Source organism: Anser brachyrhynchus, assembly GCF_964034855.1.
Source record: "Anser brachyrhynchus genome assembly, chromosome: 1".
Taxonomy (NCBI): domain Eukaryota; kingdom Metazoa; phylum Chordata; class Aves; order Anseriformes; family Anatidae; genus Anser; species Anser brachyrhynchus.
Genome location: NC_137694.1, coordinates 209488860 through 209506036, shown reverse-complemented (window position 1 = coordinate 209506036; position 17177 = coordinate 209488860). Strand labels below are relative to the sequence as shown.

Below are 17177 nucleotides of genomic sequence, written 5' to 3'. Positions count from 1 at the left end.
GTCCCCGCTCCGTAGGGTTGCACAAGGAGCTGCTGCGGAGCCTTGACAGCAGGTGACTCGTGCAGGGAGCGAGGTCCCCGTAAGATTAACCACAGAAACTGCAGTGTTTGTGGGCAGGAACGATACAGGAGGAGGGCAGGAGGGGACTTCAGCCCCTGCTCTCCCCTGGGGTTGTTCTCCTGTGGCAGCAGGCAAGTCTGCCTTTTGCAGGGAGCTGTGTCCCACCGAAAGGCAGACGGTCCAGTTAGCGATGGGCTGGGGGTGGAAAGGAGCAGGGGTTCAGTAAGGAGAAGCACAAAGTCCTGCAGCAGGATGTGCTGGGGGCCCCCAGCTGGGCAGCAGCTCTGCAAAAATGGACCTGGGGGTCCTGGTGGGCACCGGGTGGAATGGGAGGCAGCCACGTGCCCTTGGCACTCAGAGGCCTCGTGGTCTCCTGGGCTGCCTGGGGCAGAGCAGGGCCAGCAGGCCGAGGGAGGTGATCCTTCCCCTCTGCTCAGCGCTGCTGAGGCCGCCCCTGCAGTGCTGGGCCCAGCGCTGGGCCCCCCAGCCCCAGCCAGAGCTGGGCACCCTGGGGAGAGCCCAGCGCAGGGCCCCCGAGGTGCCGAAGGGCCTGGAGCACCTCTGCCGTGAGGAGAGGCTGCGAGAGCTGGGGCTGCTGGGCCTGGAGCAGAGGAGGCTCCGGGGGCTGCCAGCCATGGCCACCGGCACTGCCGGGAGGTGCCGAGAGGCCGGAGCCAGGCTCTGCTCAGGGGTGCCCGGGGCCAGGCCCAGAGGCCCCGGGCAGAGATACCTCCAGACCCTCGACACGGGGCATGTCTGAATGTAAAGACTCTGAGGGCAGCTTCATGCTGAGCGAAGGAGGAGCAAAGCCCATGTAGACGTGCCAGAGGTTTCTTCTAGAGCCCGTGACCTGCTGGCTGCACACCTTACCGAAAGCGACAGAATTTAAACTCAAAAATCAGCTTTAGGCAGCCAGGCAGTTTCTCCTGAGCCCTGGGACTTACAGCTGGGCTTTGAGCATCTTCTCCTAATGAGCTACATCCCTCGGGCAGGCAGCCAGCTGGGACCACACAGATTTATCCTACAGCCCAACGCAACACCCAGCTGCAGGGAGCACAAATACAGGCTGTGGTATGGCCAGGGAAACTTTCACACTGCACCCCAAAGCTCTCCCTCCCACAGCAACAAGCGCTCTGCCTCTTGTAACTCCATTGCCTACTCTCCTTCATGGGGCTGGTGCTGCTGCATTGTGGTCCGGCTTGCATGGCATTACAAAAAAAGGGTGAAAGCCTGTCCTCTCCTTTCTTCTTCTCTGTTTCATGGCTGTCTTTTAGTCATCATTTTGCTCTTTCCCAGCAGAAACTAGGAGTTTGCAATGCAGGTCAAACAGGAGGATGCAACTTGTGATAACCCAAAGGTCCAAGGAAGTCTCAGTGAAGCAGATTCAAGGAGCAGCGAGGAATGAAAACCCCTGGGAAAAGCTCAGGAAAATGCCAAACGTTTCTGTGCCTGAGCAGAGTGAGGTGGGGGAGACACCGCTGGATGTCAGGAAAAGAACACAGAGAGGTTTTGCTTTGTTTTCTGCCTGCTCTGCTGCTCTGCACTGCCTCCTCCTGCCTCACGCTCCTCCAGATTCAGTGGGTCAATCTGGACCAAGGCGTTTGTCCCTTCTCTGGTGGCCCCCGGGTTATAGGGACACCCTGCTACACCCAGCAGGGACGTCACAGCGAGGTTCCCCCACCCCTGGGTTACAAACCCCATGGCTGGGCGCCCTTTAGGGACCAGCACCAGCTGCTCCTGAGCCCCACTGATTTTGGAGGGGCTCAGATTTGGTGCTCCAGTTTCGATGTTTCCAACGGCCCAGGCTGTGCTTGGTGGCACTTGACCTCTCCAGAGGCTTCTCACCCTTCTGCCCATGGCCCTTTATGGCACAATCCCAGTGTGCTCGAGTCCTGGAGACCACTAGAGGACTTTAGCTTGAGCAGGACAGGGGAAGCCACCTTGCACTCATCCCATAGCTCTAAGCAGGCCCTGATGCTGGTGCCAATACCTATCAAACCCACCAGCTGTCACAGCACAGTGGTGACAGGTCCCTTCCCTCTAATCACGCTTAGCGAGTATGGGGCCACCAGAAGGCCCCAGCAGACCTGGGGGAAGCATGAGGGCACCTGCAGGCACCCACCCTGCTGATGCTCAGACATGCACCGTGGGGACTCTTCTCCTCTCCTCTCCTCTCCTCTCCTCTCCTCTCCTCTCCTCTCCTCTCCTCTCCTCTCCTCTCCTCTCCTCTCCTCTCCTCTCCTCTCCTCTCCTCTCCTCTCCTCTCCTCTCCTCTCCTCTCCTCTCCTCTCCTCTCCTCTCCTCTCCTCTCCTCTCCTCTCCTCTCCTCTCCTCTCCTCTCCTCTCCTCTCCTCTCCTCTCCTCTCCTCTCCTCTCCTCTCCTCTCCTCTCCTCTCCTCTCCTCTCCTCTCCTCTCCTCTCCTCTCCTCTCCTCTCCTCTCCTCTCCTCTCCTCTCCTCTCCTCTCCTCTCCTCTCCTCTCCTCTCCTCTCCTCTCCTCTCCTCTCCTCTCCTCTCCTCTCCTCTCCTCTCCTCTCCTCTCCTCTCCTCTCCTCTCCTCTCCTCTCCTCTCCTCTCCTCTCCTCTCCTCTCCTCTCCTCTCCTCTCCTCTCCTCTCCTCTCCTCTCCTCTCCTCTCCTCTCCTCTCCTCTCCTCTCCTCTCCTCTCCTCTCCTCTCCTCTCCTCTCCTCTCCTCTCCTCTCCTCTCCTCTCCTCTCCTCTCCTCTCCTCTCCTCAGGGCTAACCAAACATTAAAGCACATTCCTGAGAGCATTTTCCAAACGCCCCTTGAATGCTGGCAGGCTTGGGGCATCAACCACCTGCCGAGGAAGCCTGTGCCAGTGTCTGAGCACCCTCATGGTAAAGAAACTTTTCCTGCTGTCCAGGCTGAGCCTCCCCTGGCACAACTCCGTGCCATTCCCACGTAACCCAACGTCGGTGCCCAGGGAGCAGAAGCCAGTGCCTCTCTCTCTGCATTCCCTCCTCAGGGAGCTGCAGGGAGCAGCAAGGCCACCCCACAGCCTCCTCTTCTCCACCCAGGTGCCCTCAGCCTCTCCTCTCAGCACCTGCCTTCCAGCCCTTTCCCCACCTTTGTTCCCCTGCTCCGGAGGCGCAGGCACTCCTCAACGCCCAGCTCTCAAGGTGAGGTGCAGGACGCCTCCTCCAGACCGTGGCACAAACCTCGAGCAGATGGAGGTGGAGGACGTGGGATGGTGGCCAAGGACCGTGCTGGAGCACCACAACCATCTCCTGATGCCTGTTGGGGTGTGCTGCCTGCCTTCAGCCTCCAAACTTGGAGCCTTGCAGTGGCAGCAGGGAAACACAAAGAGGAATTATCCCCAGTGCAGCTGCCCGGAGAGGGCAGCACAGCCCCAGGAATTGGAGGGGAGCAGCCAGGTTAAGCCCGGCAAGCTCACGGAGTTCAAGCTCTAAATTCTCCCAAAAGATGAGCCTCGGGACCAAAACTTGGGATCGCTCTGGGCAATAAAAATCAGGGATGCAGGAAAAACATCACTTATATAAAGTGCAGCAGTTTTCCCTGAAGCATGCGATAATAACCCTCTCTTCCTCTCTTGTACCTACCAGCGTATTGCCTCTGCTCCTGCTCATTCCCCCCACTTCGCTCCCAAATAATAAGACCCTGCAGAACTGTTCCCACCAGTGAAAACGCTAAATTTAGGTATGAAAAAGTAAAAGTTTAAAGATCCAGGGCAGGTTTTGTATGTCCCAGTGCATATTTAGCCTTGGGACACCCCTCTGAGATAATCAGAGGTACATTTCCCTCCCGTGCAGGTGGAAAAAAAAGGCAGCAGTGGGACGAGAGGACTGGGGTTGGGAAGCATTTTGCAGCCCCGAGGTTTCAACCAGGAACTCTGCACAAGCTCCTCTCCTTTGCCATGGGACTAAAATAAAATAAAATAAAATAAAATAAAATAAAATAAAATAAACACTCAAGTAATGGTGTTGAGGGAAATACTGGCAGAGCCACCAGCCCCGTTACCACTTTTTCAGGCACTTTTGGAGTATGTTACCAGGCCCTCCGGTCTGCCTGGTGCCCGGCTTTGTGAAGTTTCACGAGGGGAGCAGCAGGATGCAGGATGACACAGTTTGGCTGCCGGGCTCTCATGGGACAAGGACATGGACATGGGATGCACATCGCAGCAGTGCCACCACCATCTAGTTGGCTCACTCCCACTTCCAGACATTCCCTTTTCTTCCAGCTCCCCCTCCGACGTGGGGCTCAGCACCCAAATGGCTTGTGAGAGCTCGGCAGGGCTCCCAGCGCCAGGAGGCTGACCTGGGAAAGTCCTCTTCACGTTAGGCTTGGTTTCTTGGACTTCCAGCACCCAGCTCTGCCCTACAGCCACAAGCGGATAAAATCCTACAGCAGGGGGCTTGTGGGGGCACACGTGTCCTCCCCTTAATATTCCTTAATCCAAGCTGGGACGAGGCACTTGCACAATTATGTAGGTGATAAACTCCTGCTCTTGTCATCAGCCTCACCCTACTGACCCCATATGTAAAAGTGATGCTGGGGAGGGCAGCTTTAGGGACCGATCCCAAATCCTCCCCCGTTTCCTCCTCTGCACCTGGAGCCGCAGACACCAAGCTCTACCTGGGGAGACAGCAAGCAGCCAGGAGGGTCCATTTCATCATCTGCCTCCTCCTCTTCCTCCTCAAGCTGGGCTCTACATCCTGCTTCCACACTGGTGTTTCTCAGAGCATTAATGACTTCCAAACAGGTGAAAATAAGCAGTAGAAATCACACTTTCTGCATCAGCTTTCAGCGTAAAGTCACTTTGCTCTATCAAGTAAGATCTAATTAAAACAGATCAGAGAAACACAACTCCTTCAAGCACCCCCCAATTCATTTCTGCAAGCCTTATTGAAACAAAGGGGAGGAGAAGCAGGTCATTCATTCAGGTTTTATTTAAGGTTTCAGTTTTGCTTTCTAAATGGCTGAGCTGACCCTAACAAACCGGGCACTACCGGAGAGTTACACCAAGGCAGTACAAAGAAAGAGAAACACGTTTTCCAGCTGATTTTAAAATGGCAAAGGCCCTTATTTCCCAGCAGGACCAGACACACAGACACCTGGCAGCAGGTCAGATTAGCTCCAGCTCACTTAGCATGGGCTGTTGCTCAAAGACATAAGCCTCAGTCCTCACTCTGAGCACCCCTTCATTGCACAGGAGCCCCCCGCTCCTTCCTGCTCCCAAACAGGATGCCTCAATCCACCGCAGGCTGCTCCAGCATCCTCCAAATTTCCTCAGCAGTTGGGAAACTGAGCTTTTACCTTTTGCTTCCACCTACACCTGCAACCATCCTCTTCCTCAGACCAACACCATCCTCTGTTGCCCTCCCACCCCTTTCCTGGGGGCATCCATTTCGGCTGCAAGTTTCCGTCCAGCCCCTGCCGGCATCGCTGTTCTGCCACCAGCGGCAGCTCCCTGCTTCTCCAAGACCCCAGCCTTGATGCTGAGAGCTGTCATTAGCAGCAAACCATGAGATCCGCCCTAGGACATTATCTGTACGCTCAGTCCAGTGTGTTTACAACCCCAAAATACATCCACATGTTCTCTATTACTATCAAAATAAGCCACTGAAAAGTCTCCGTATTTTATGCTAGGGAGACAAACAGACTCAGCCTTCACCTTTGACAGCTCCCATATGAAAGATGCTGGGGAATCTGTAAGCTCATAATTAAGAAAGGCGTTCAGATACGTACCATTCTTCTTGGACTTTGGGCTGGACCTTTCACTGCCAGCTGAGCTCAGCAAACTTGAAGTACCAGCAGCCTACAGGCCACTTCAGCCCATCCTTGCATGGTAAATATCATCTGGTGATACCAACCCGTGATACCTTGAGACAGACACGTTCAGATACTAACGGAGATCTCAGCTCAGAAGCGATCTCAGCTCAGCCAGCCCCTCTCACCCAAACTCTTGGCCCCACTGAACTTAAATCAATCATTTGTTTAAAGAAAACCTAGGGCTGCAGTAATCCAGCTCAATATCAGCTCCTTAAATATAGGAAGCTTGAAATGCACCAGCTGCTTCTTAAATACGACAATCTTCAGTGCTTTGGAAAAAAAAGAGATGAGTTTTACCTTCCGCCACCACCAGGAGCTCTGGGAGCTGTAGCACGTTGTGCCATTTCGGCACCTAACCTGATGGGGTTGCTGAGGATCCCATAAAAACAAAGCAGGTTTTCAGGATGGATAGTCAAACAACTGAATATTTCATGTTCTCATATAGAAGAGAGCTAATAATCAAATAAATAAGGGCTGTGATTAAAAATGGTTCAGACTCAGTGAAATTAGTTCATGCAGTAGGTATATTAAAAATATATATTAAAAAATGCCACCAAATCAGTTCTCTTGTTGGAATTTGCTTTCACATCCCAGCAGTAAGGATGTACTCAGAAAAAAAAAAAAAGAAAAAAAAAAAGAAAGCCACAGAGGAAAATTTTAAGTCAGACACTTGTGCTAACAGCTCTCTGTAGTGACCAGAAAGTGCTGTAAGAGGCTATGCAGAAGCTGCCACCAGTGCTGAAGCTGGGCGATGCCCAGATGAACCTAAGAGTAGAGAAAAGGATCCATATCTCAGAAAAAAATATATACCTCATTCTCCTAAGCTAACTAAATTTTATTTATTTTTTTAAGATTTCTGAGAACGTGAAAACATGATGTGTCTGTTAACTTGGAATTGGGGCTAGGTACAAAGTAGCAAGTCAAACTCTTTCGCATCATAGACAGGTAAAAAATAAAATAAAACAGATGACATGTCTACAGTCACTGTCTTACAGCTTCCCAGTGCACAGCTCTCAGTCCTTACCAAACCAGTAAGGACCAATTCACAGCTGAAGTCAATGAGACAGAAGCACATCACAGGCTTAAGAATGGGGAGAAACAGTCACTCCTGCAGATTCCTTTCCAATAGGCAACAGAGAATCCAGCAGAGTAACTTAAATACAAGTCACCCTTTTTACCATTTTTCCTCCTGCAGAAAAATAAGCTCACGGATTTGCTCGCAGGTAGGGCACATCTGCATTACCACTCTCACCTCAAAGGGGTGTCAAGGATGGAGTGGGAAGGGAAGGCGAAGGGAAGTCAGCAACACTCAGTACATTCATGGATCAGGTTTAATCCTGTGCTGTCAAAAACAGTCAGTTGGTGGGTCAATAAGACCAGAGCCACATTAGATTTTAGACCTAGTGAGATCTAGCCCATCATTCCTTCCCATCTACCCCACGCATGGCATTTGAGACTTGCATAGAAAATAAAAGCAAACTCCTCACCAAAGAGAATTATTCGAGGGTAGTGGCCTTCCCTTTCCCGATCTCCACCCCAGCCCCAAGCAGAGGAGCTCATCAAGAGATCAGGTTCCCCCCAGGGCTGGCAGCTTTGCTGCTCTGCCCAAGGAATTCATCTTGCGAGGGGAAACTCTCCATATTACATGAAGATGAAGAATATATACAAGGGGAGGAAGGCAGAAGATTTGGCAATGGGCTTCAGACGTTACAGACTCACGTCAGACAGTGGCCACCCTGTAGCCTGAAGGATGGGAGAAGACACCAAAAAAGCAAGGGACCTTACAGGCTTTATCTACGCCTGTAAAACCAGTGCAAGGGATGTCATGTATCGTAGAGTGAATGGGGAAAAATATATGTATATGTTTTAATCACAAGCCCAGGGCAGGGAGGAAAGGACTGATCCAGCAGCAGGTGTCATCAAGAAGCAGGAATGAGTTTCTGTGCAACACAAGTGCTTTGGGGAGAGGAGAACTGGATTAAACTCACCCTGGAAATGACCGAAGCGATACGTACAGAGAAAGCAAGATCTTTTATCCGTTCCCTCTGTGTGCAGTTACTCCTCTTCAGAGCCACTCGCTATCCCACAGGACTACAGAAGCTTGTATCACTTAATGCATCGCTTGTAAGCACCCAGTGACGATAACATGAAAACCCATCCCATCCGACAGAGCTGTCTGGTGACAGTGAATTCTCCAACCCTCCCTCAGCCCCGAGTTAAGAAATGCAGCAGTCCTTTTATTAAAAATCAGGATACAGTTCAACATAACGCCAGTGTTTACACCCGATCTCTCCAGTAGTTCCAGGATCGCTGTTGTTTTACATATCATTAGCAACCAAAGGAGTCAGTAGCATAAAGATATCAGTTCACTCGCTCATTTCAAAAAAAAAATAATAAAATGAATGCCCCTATGCTTCCAAGGAAACGCTGTCCATGATCAGTTTGTTTTCTGTTGGCCTTGGTCTAAGAAGCAAGAGTTTTCACCATCATCTTGCAGGCAGATCTTATCTTCCTAAGAGCAATTGTTCTGTTTGCTTTCTCTTACAGGGCAGGTCTCCACGAAGCCTGACAGCACTAATAAAATAACCCTAAAAGAAATCCCAGTTGATTTTTCCTGTGATTTTTCTAGAATATCAGAACTATTTGAAAGCTGTTTAATTACTTGAGTTGAAACGAAAGTGTGCGGGGAAGGACCTTGATTCACACAATTTGGCAAAAAGATCACGCGTTGTCCAACAGCTGCAAGAAGCACACACAGGCTTTCTCCTTGCTCCCCCGAAGCATCCAGCGGTGCTGCGGGAGGGCTGCATGGTCCTGCCCTCGTTCCCTTTCCAGTTGTTTTAGCTGTTCCGATTGCTGCTGCCTGCTTCCTTCCCTCCTCAAGTCATCCACAGCAGAGAGCAGCCTCAGTGCTGGAAGAGCAGCTTGGCAAAAGCAGGAAGAGTCCAGCCAGCAGAAGATTTACTTTATTAAGATAAACATGGCCTAAAGGCTCCACATTATCTTTAAAAATAAACACAGTAAGAAATACGAAAACAAACTGGCTTTGCTACGGGTAGGTCAGGTTCAGATGTTCTCAGAAGATCTTCCCAGCCATAAAATATACCCTTCCCCTACCGTGCCCATCAAGGAGGATGGAAAGACAGTTCACTACGCAAGATCAGCAGCGTACCTGTTGCGTGCCCTCCCACATTCAGCAAACGATACATCTGCTACCCTTCAAGGCAGATCAAAGTTTTAAGAACACCCCTGTGAAGGAGGAGCAGGAGGGGACAGGGACAGGTAATTCGGTTTCTGTAGGGAACATCTAAAAGGCTTGACACGACGGCTGTGCTGGCTCCCCCGCTTTAATGGTTGTTCTTTGCTGCTTCTTTAGCAGCAAGAATCAGAGGAGTGAGACTAGAAAGAGGCTTTGCAATTTTCAGGAACTGGTGCTAGGAAGAGGAAAAAGGAAAAAAAAAGGTTACATTTCTCAGAACATGTCCCAAAAGCCTGGTGTTTACACAAAATATCAAGACCTAGACCTGTATGAAGTCCAACAACCTCCAAGCAGGCGAAACAAAAAAGGCACGATGAGCAAGAAAGTTCACCGTGACTTTTGGGCCTCACCTGAACTGATAAAGAGCTTTGCACCCAACACATCCTAATTTCTCCAATGTTTATACACTCTCAAGACCAAGCAAGTTCTCCCAGGAAATAAATTCATGCAAAATCTACAGTGAAATTCTTTGTGGAAGGGAGGTGTAAGTAAAAGCAACCTGTGCAGTTCCAAAACATTGCACAGGGCTTCCTGCAGCAATCATCTCTCCATTCTTTCTTTCCTGTCACCACAGATCTGCTGAAAACATTGCCTTGGCCTTCTAAAGCTATTAGAAATTTTCAGAACAGCTGGGACTGAGGAGCACAGCAGGGAATTCACAACAGGACCAGTCAGGCCATCTCCTATACCAGGTGCTCTGTTCTGTTAAACAATATTGATTATCGAGCATGCAACAAGCAGTAGGTGGTGTCACAAAGTGCTTCTTGCAGCACATGTGGTGTTTGTTTCGGGGGCAAGGCTTAAAACATAACATCTGGAACAGAGGAAGAAGTTTTCCCTGTGTTCAGGGTTAAGTGGAAAGCTTGCAATACTCCAGCCTCGCAGAGAAAGTCTAGGTTGGGGACAGAGACTGACACAAAACAGCTAATCAGACGAGTGGAGGCATGAAGCCCACAAGCTGTTCAGAAAACCCAAAATAATTAAGTCCCCCAGGACTTCTGAGCATCAGAAGGGATCAACCACCCAATCTGAACACACTTCAGAGGTGGAAAAATCCGAGGCTAAAAGGTAAAGGCAGGCAGAAATGCTGCAGTCCCAATGTTCTCCTGCCCCAAGGAACACAACCCTGCTGCTGTCTGATACTCTGGAGCTGGCAAGTCCAGGAGAAAAAGTCAGCTTTCATCTACTGCCATTCTTTCTGCCGGTGATTAATGCTTCATTAGTGTCTCAGAAAGGCAGCAGCACTCCCAAAGCTGAACCCAGTAGACAAACTAAAGGAAAGAAAGGAACACCAAAAAAGAGACAACTGTCTCACAGTCGACGTCTGAGGGCCCCATCATCACCGATTTATTTTACAAAGAGATGAAGCACATTTTCCACCCCCGTGGGAGGTCTGACAAAAGGAAACACATGAACACTCCTCATCTGTGTTGGTAAAAAGCCTGGCAGCTTTGTCCTTCACTTTCACCACGAGTCCAGACAAAGACACCAGGTTTTCAGTGAAATAACTGAGGATTTCTCACAAGCTTGGTTCCATCACCTCTGCAGGAAGAGCTGTATCTGGCAAAATGTGTTAATGCCAAACTGCTGCAGTTAGTGCAAGACGTGCCCCTTCCAGAAAGCTTTGGGAACTCTCCCCCAGAAGGGAGACAACCAGAGCATTCGATAGCTGGAAGCCCTCCTGTTATCCAAATGGGAACAGGCATGGCCAGACCGCAACACCACAGCCAGATGTTAGGGTGAGCTGCGTGAAGAAGCCACGGGAATTAAGGGGCACGGCAGTTGGCAGGCTCGGGGCACGGCAATTATTTGAGGTTGGTTACAGAACACGCTGCACAGCTGCTGCCAGTAGCAAGTACAGCACAAAAAGGAAAGTACTCTGTTAACGCTTCGTTAGGGATTTGGGGTTTTTTGGTTGGTTGGTTTTGGTTTTTTTTGTTCGTTTCTTCATGGTAAATTATCTCTGCTGTGCTTGTGACTTCAGATGACGCGGTATTTAAGACCCCAAATGACATTGCTCCACATGCCTATTCTCACTCTAGAATGCTGAATTCCGTCCCGTTCCCCAGCACTTACCTGGAGCAGCTCTTTTGCAGAACCTCTTTTTTCCACGTCCATTTCAAGACAGCGATTTAGGAAGTCTCGGAATATGGGTGAAAGCTTTTCTGGATTCTGCAGTTCCGGAGTCCCGTTAGTAGCAATGAGATACAGGGCCTAAAGCAAAGCAAGCACCAAAGAAACAGGAGGTTACGAAGGTCAGACTCCAGCTGCAGATTACAGAGGCACCCATTTTTCCTCTCCCTCCCCACAGTTCAATGGGGAAAAACAAAACCAAAACAAACCCTTATCAGGGTGACGAAGAAATGCTTAAGTTTCAGCAAAGAGAAGAGCTGCCGGCCCTATTTTTATGTGGATGGGATCCAATCCTTTCTTGCTTTACCCTCGTAATCTGGGTTTGGATCCTGCAGCCCTCTCAAGGGATTAAGAGGACAAAACCAGCAGTCCAGACTGTGTTTACAGAGGGAAGTTGGCTGGCACAGCTCTGCCAGTGCTCGACTCCTGCAATAACTATATCCTCATGGGAAGGTACCCCTGAAGAAACAGGAGGCTTTCTTCTCTCGATACTTTGCCCAATTGCACAAGGCCTAAAAAGTCGATACTCTAAAGATGCAGTTGGTCCTTTACAAAAGATGGCCAGTAGGTTCTCAAGCAGCACTTAACACCCTACAGAAACAAGTGGAGTCGTTTTGCTGCTTCTTGGGAATGAAGAATTCTCTAAGAATCAGGAAATTCAGAATTCATCCACTGCAAAATTTTACTATTAAAAGAAAATCGCTAGATGCCTTTTAAAAGGAAACAGACATCTGGCAGAGGCCTTCTGAGCTCACTGCTCATCACATCTCAAGGTAGAGGTCTGATAGCCTGGGAACTGCAACAAGTTAAGTTAAATGAGAGCAAAGCACCCCGTTGCTTAGCCATCCTCATTTAACTCCACACCAACTTTTTCCTTTCACATTTCTTCACTGCTGCGCTTCTCTCCCAATATCACCTCCAGTAAAAGAGGTGGAAACAAGTTAAACAGAACTGTTCTAGATCCCTTCGTCCTGTTTAGCTTAGAAAAAAAGCCATAAAACTGGCTTACACCAAGAACAGCCGCATTCCTACAAACAGACAGAATTTCCCCCTTCATTAAAGAATACGACGGGAAAGACACCAGCGGGGCAAAGCCTGACTAAAGGCTTGTTAAACCTGGAGCTTTACTGGGAGCATGCAAAGAGGAACAATGCACCAGCAAGAAAAAGCCCTGTTTATAAAAGAGCAATGTGGTATTCTTTGAATTCAAGGACAGCTCTCTTCCCCACTCACAAGGATTTAAGAAGCCGGGCACTCTGGGGCCAGAAGGTGCCCCTATCGGCCTCTCCAGAAAGGGGGGAATTATGGATGCACCACATCATTAACTCAGACCCTACCTGAAGGTCTGCAACAGGAAGAGCCTGTGCCCTCTGCCACCCAGAACCAGCCATGGCTTCTAACTTAAATGACCACAATCTTCTCACTACAGCATCTAAGGAGACGTGTAGCTGCATGTGATGAAACCACAGCGGAGGTTCACCTGCCTCCTCCAGAGCCCAGGTTAACCAGCAGGCTCAGCGAAGGCCTGAGGGCAAAAAAAAGGCACTCGCTTACTCTCAGGGGGTTTTCATTGAGGTAGGGGGGTTCTCCTTCGATCATCTCGATGGCCATTATCCCCAGTGACCAGATGTCCACTTTGGGCCCGTAGTCTTTTCGTGTCACCACTTCAGGCGCCATCCAGTACGGGGTCCCCACCATGGTGCTGCGCTTGCTCTGTTCGGGAGTGATCTGGGCACAGAAGCCAAAGTCAGCTGGAAAAGCAAAGAAGGAGGGAAGAAAAAGTTAGAAACCAGCAGGTTTCTCCAAAAACAACACGTACTGATGCCACAGCTGTGGTACAAGCTAGCCTGTTGCACTGCCTGCTACATTGCTGCTGCAAAGGAGGCCTGGTTTTGTGGTTAACAAGGTGTTCAGGAGTAAGCTTCTAAATCTGACTCGCTGAGGCCATCAACATCACAGAGCTGCTCACTTGTCGATGTGATGTGATGGTGATCAGTAAAGAGCTGTACATGGATGCTGTGAAACGTGGCACTGCAGCATTTGGCAGCTGTAATACACTGTGTAACACATGCTCTCAAGCCTGTTCCTGGGTCTGTGAAAACAGAAACCAATGCCCAGTCTGTCCTCCCTCCACCCACACCCACCAGTATTATCTGGTCGTATTTTCAGTCCCAGAGATAGTATTTCCCCAGAAGATGTACCATCTCGCAAACACGATTTGCTTTCTAGAGCAAATACTGTGTTCAGAATAAATTTAAGGACCTAATTTGGTACTTATTATTTTCTTTGAGAAGACAGAAAGCTGGAGAGCCTTCCTGTGGAAATTGCTTGGCCCTGTCTTATTTGCATTTGACTTTCCAAAAGATCACAGAATAATAGAATCATAGGAAAATTAAGGTTGGAAAAGCCCTCCAAGATCACCTGGTCCAACCCCCTACGAACAATGTCCCCCACCAAACCACGTCCCCAAGCACCACGTCCAACCTTGCCTTGAACACCCCCAGGGACAGGGACTCCACCACCTCCCTGGGCAACCCGTCCCAATGCCTGACCGCTCTTTCTGAGAAGAAATGTCTCCTAATTGTTTTAATTGGTGAAGAGTAGCACTCTTTGTTCAATTCTTTGTTTTAATTGTTGAAGAGTAAGGGCATGACGTTTCCATTTTTCCACTCACCAGTGACATCGCCCGACTGCCAGGACTTTTCAACTGTGATGGAGAGCGGCTTGGCAACCCCATCAGCCAGTTCCCTCAGGACCCTGGGATTCATGTCATCAGGTCCCATAGACCTGGACCTGTTTACATTCAGCAGGTGGTCTCGAACCTGCTCTGCACTTACAGTGGGTGGGACTTTGCTCCCCCAGCCTCCACCTACAGGTTCAGGGAAATGACTTGGGAAGCCCATCTACCAGTGCAGACGGAGGCAAAGAAGTTGCTGAGTACCTCAGCCTTCTCCGTGTCTGTCGTTACCAATTACTCAGGTATAGAAACTCACTCCTAATATAAGAAATTAGCCACCTCTAATCGCTTCCACACTACTATTTTCACCCCTCAGTTTATTTTCACAAATGTTAAAGGCGCATGGTGGCCCCTGGGGACTCCTCCTGTCAGCCCAGCGCAGCAGCCCGAAGGGAGCTGGGTCCTCTCTTGTGCTCTTCCTCGAGGCTCTGTGCAGAGGGGCTGACACCTCTCACACAAGGGCTGGCGGATGGGAAAGAAACACGCACACAACCCCTGAATATCGGCAAGAGTTCTTTATTGCCAGGTGTTTGGTGGCTCCAAGCTAATGCCTGGGATGGAGCCTGCGCGACGAGGAGTAGGGAGCTCGCCGGGCCCTGCTGCGTAGCTACCGGTGTTCTCTCATGGCACGCAGCAGAGAGCTGCCGGGGTAGTCCCAGGTCTGATGTGGCCGAGGTGGATCCACTTCCATGGGTTCCTCCGCCTCTTCTTGTGGATCCACCTCCATGGGCTCCACGGTGTCAGGCAGGAGGACAAGCCAGTCCTTGCCTGGGACTGCCCACACGGGATGCCTCCCATCAGCTGTGTTCTCCGGCCAGGGTGCCGAACGAGGGGGTCGCCCAGTTCCATTGCCTGGTCCCATGCCACTCTCCACTTGATATTCATTCGTGGGTTTCACGCCGCCATCTCTTTTACGGCCACGGCTGGGTCCCTCGCTGCGATCTGGCCGATGGGCACGCCTCTGCTCCCCACGGCTCTCCGCATCACGCTCCCGTCTTCGCTCCACACCACCACTGCACCTCTGGTTAGGCCCAGGCCCCCTGCTGCTGGATGTCTGAGGGGCCGGCCTGTTCCCCGCATCGCTGCGGTGCCAGTGATATCTCCAATAATCGTCTCTGGGCCGGGCAGCAGACTTCCCCCAGGCACTGATGTCTTTTGTGCCGCAGGTGCTGTCCCTCTGCCCATGAGACATCTTTCTCCCATTAGCTGCCATCTTCTCGGTGCTTCCTCAGATCGCTTCGCGGTCCTCACACCGAGGAGGGCTGCCGCTCGCCTTGCTCCTTTCTCTGGCCTTCCTCCTGCCGCTTACGCTGGCTCTCAGAGGACCGAGTCGCTGAGCAAGTGGCGGGCCAGCGGCAGGGGGCCTCTTTTATAGGGCCCGGGGCAAAGGCGTGACAGCGGTGGCCACTGTGACCTCAGCAAGGCTCTGTGATGGAGTGGCCCGTGCGAGGCCAAAGGCGGCTGCGTTGGGAGAGGCCTGGAAGATGCCCTCATGTGGACAAGGAGGAGGGCTGGGGGGGCTGAGGGGCCCCTTTTCTGGGGCTGGCTCCCCCCCAGGCCATTTGGCTTGACAGAGAGAAAGGCTGCCCCATGCAATCCTGCCTCAACCCATTTTTTCTCCCCATCTCCAAGGCTTAGAATCTCTGGTTAACAAAAGAAAACTCCATCAACAAAACCAAACCAGACCCATTCAAAAGGCTAAAGCGGTCACAGCTGAAGTACCCATCTTCAGGAGATCTTTGATCTGTTTGAGGGCAGCACAGCCCCAGGAATTGGAGGGGAGCAGCCAGGTTAAGCCCGGCAAGCTCACGGAGTTCAAGCTCTAAATTCTCCCAAAAGATGAGCCTCGGGACCAAAACTTGGGACCCTTCTGGGCAATAAAAATCAGGGATGCAGGAAAAACATCACTTATATAAAGTGCAGCAGTTTTCCCTGAAGCATGCGATAATAACCCTCTCTTCCTCTCTTGTACCTACCAGCGTATTGCCTCTGCTCCTGCTCATTCCCCCCACTTCGCTCCCAAATAATAAGACCCTGCAGAACTGTTCCCACCAGTGAAAACGCTAAATTTAGGTATGAAAAAGTAAAAGTTTAAAGATCCAGGGCAGGTTTTGTGTGTCCCAGTGCATATTTAGCCTTGGGACACCCCTCTGAGATAACCACAGGTACATTTCCCTCCCGTGCAGGTGGAAAAAAAAGGCAGCAGTGGGATGAGAGGACTGGGGTTGGGAAGCATTTTGCAGCCACGAGGTTTCAACCAGGACCTCTGCAGAAGCTCCTCTCCTTTGCCATGGGACTAAAAATAAAATAAAATAAAATAAAATAAAATAAAATAAAATAAAATAAAATAAAATAAAATAAAATAAAAACACTCAAGTAATGGTGTTGAGGGAAATACTGGCAGAGCCACCAGCCCCGTTACCACTTTTTCAGGCACTTTTGGGGTACGTTACCAGGCCCTCCGGTCTGCCTGGTGCCCGGCTTTGTGAAGTTTCACGAGGGGAGCAGCAGGATGCAGGATGACACAGTTTGGCTGCCGGGCTCTCATGGGACAAGGACATGGACATGGGATGCACATCGCAGCAGTGCCACCACCAACTAGTTTGCCAGCTCCCCCTTCCAGACATTCCCTTTTTCTTCCCCCTCCGACGTGGGGCTCAGCACCCAAATGGCTTGTGAGAGCTCGGCAGGGCTCCCAGTGCCAGGAGGCTGAGCTGGGAAAGTCCTCTTCACGTTAGGCTTGGTTTCTTGGACTTCCAGCACCCAGCTCTGCCCTACAGCCACAAGCGGATAAAATCCTACAGCAGGGGGCTTGTGGGGGCACACGTGTCCTCCCCTTAATATTCCTTAATCCAAGCTGGGACGAGGCACTTGCACAATTATGTAGGTGATAAACTCCTGCTCTTGTCATCAGCCTCACCCTACTGACCCCACATGTAAAAGTGATGCTGGGGAGGGCAGCTTTAGGGACCGATCCCAAATCCTCCCCCGTTTCCTCCTCTGCACCTGGAGCCGCAGACACCAAGCTCTGCCTGGGGAGACAGCAAGCAGCCAGGAGGGTCCATTTCATCATCTGCCTCCTCCTCTTCCTCCTCAAGCTGGGCTCTACATCCTGCTTCCACACTGGTGTTTCTCAGAGCATTAATGACTTCCAAACAGGTGAAAATAAGCAGTAGA

At 50.8% G+C, this 17177-nt stretch overlaps 1 protein-coding gene across 4 annotated transcripts; it reads right to left on the bottom strand.

Moving 5' to 3' along the window:
- Positions 1–4969: 4969 nt before the first annotated feature.
- Positions 4970–12976, bottom strand: LOC308187941 (serine/threonine-protein kinase PAK 1-like). Of its 4 annotated transcripts, XM_080576377.1 has the most exons (5): positions 12818–12976; positions 11207–11344; positions 7887–9305; positions 7050–7213; positions 4970–6636 (listed from the first exon to the last, which is right to left on the bottom strand). In XM_080576377.1, the coding sequence occupies exons 1-3, from the start codon at positions 12959–12961 to the stop codon at positions 9219–9221; spliced, it is 369 nt and encodes a 122-aa protein (XP_080432503.1). In that variant the 5' UTR covers positions 12962–12976; the 3' UTR covers positions 4970–6636; positions 7050–7213; positions 7887–9218. The 4 variants fall into 4 exon arrangements, with proteins under 4 accessions (XP_080432503.1, XP_080432504.1, XP_080432502.1 ...); XM_080576378.1 differs by having other exon boundaries at positions 4970–7213; positions 7860–9305; XM_080576376.1 differs by having other exon boundaries at positions 4970–7213.
- Between the last annotated feature and the right edge of the window lie 4201 nt (positions 12977–17177).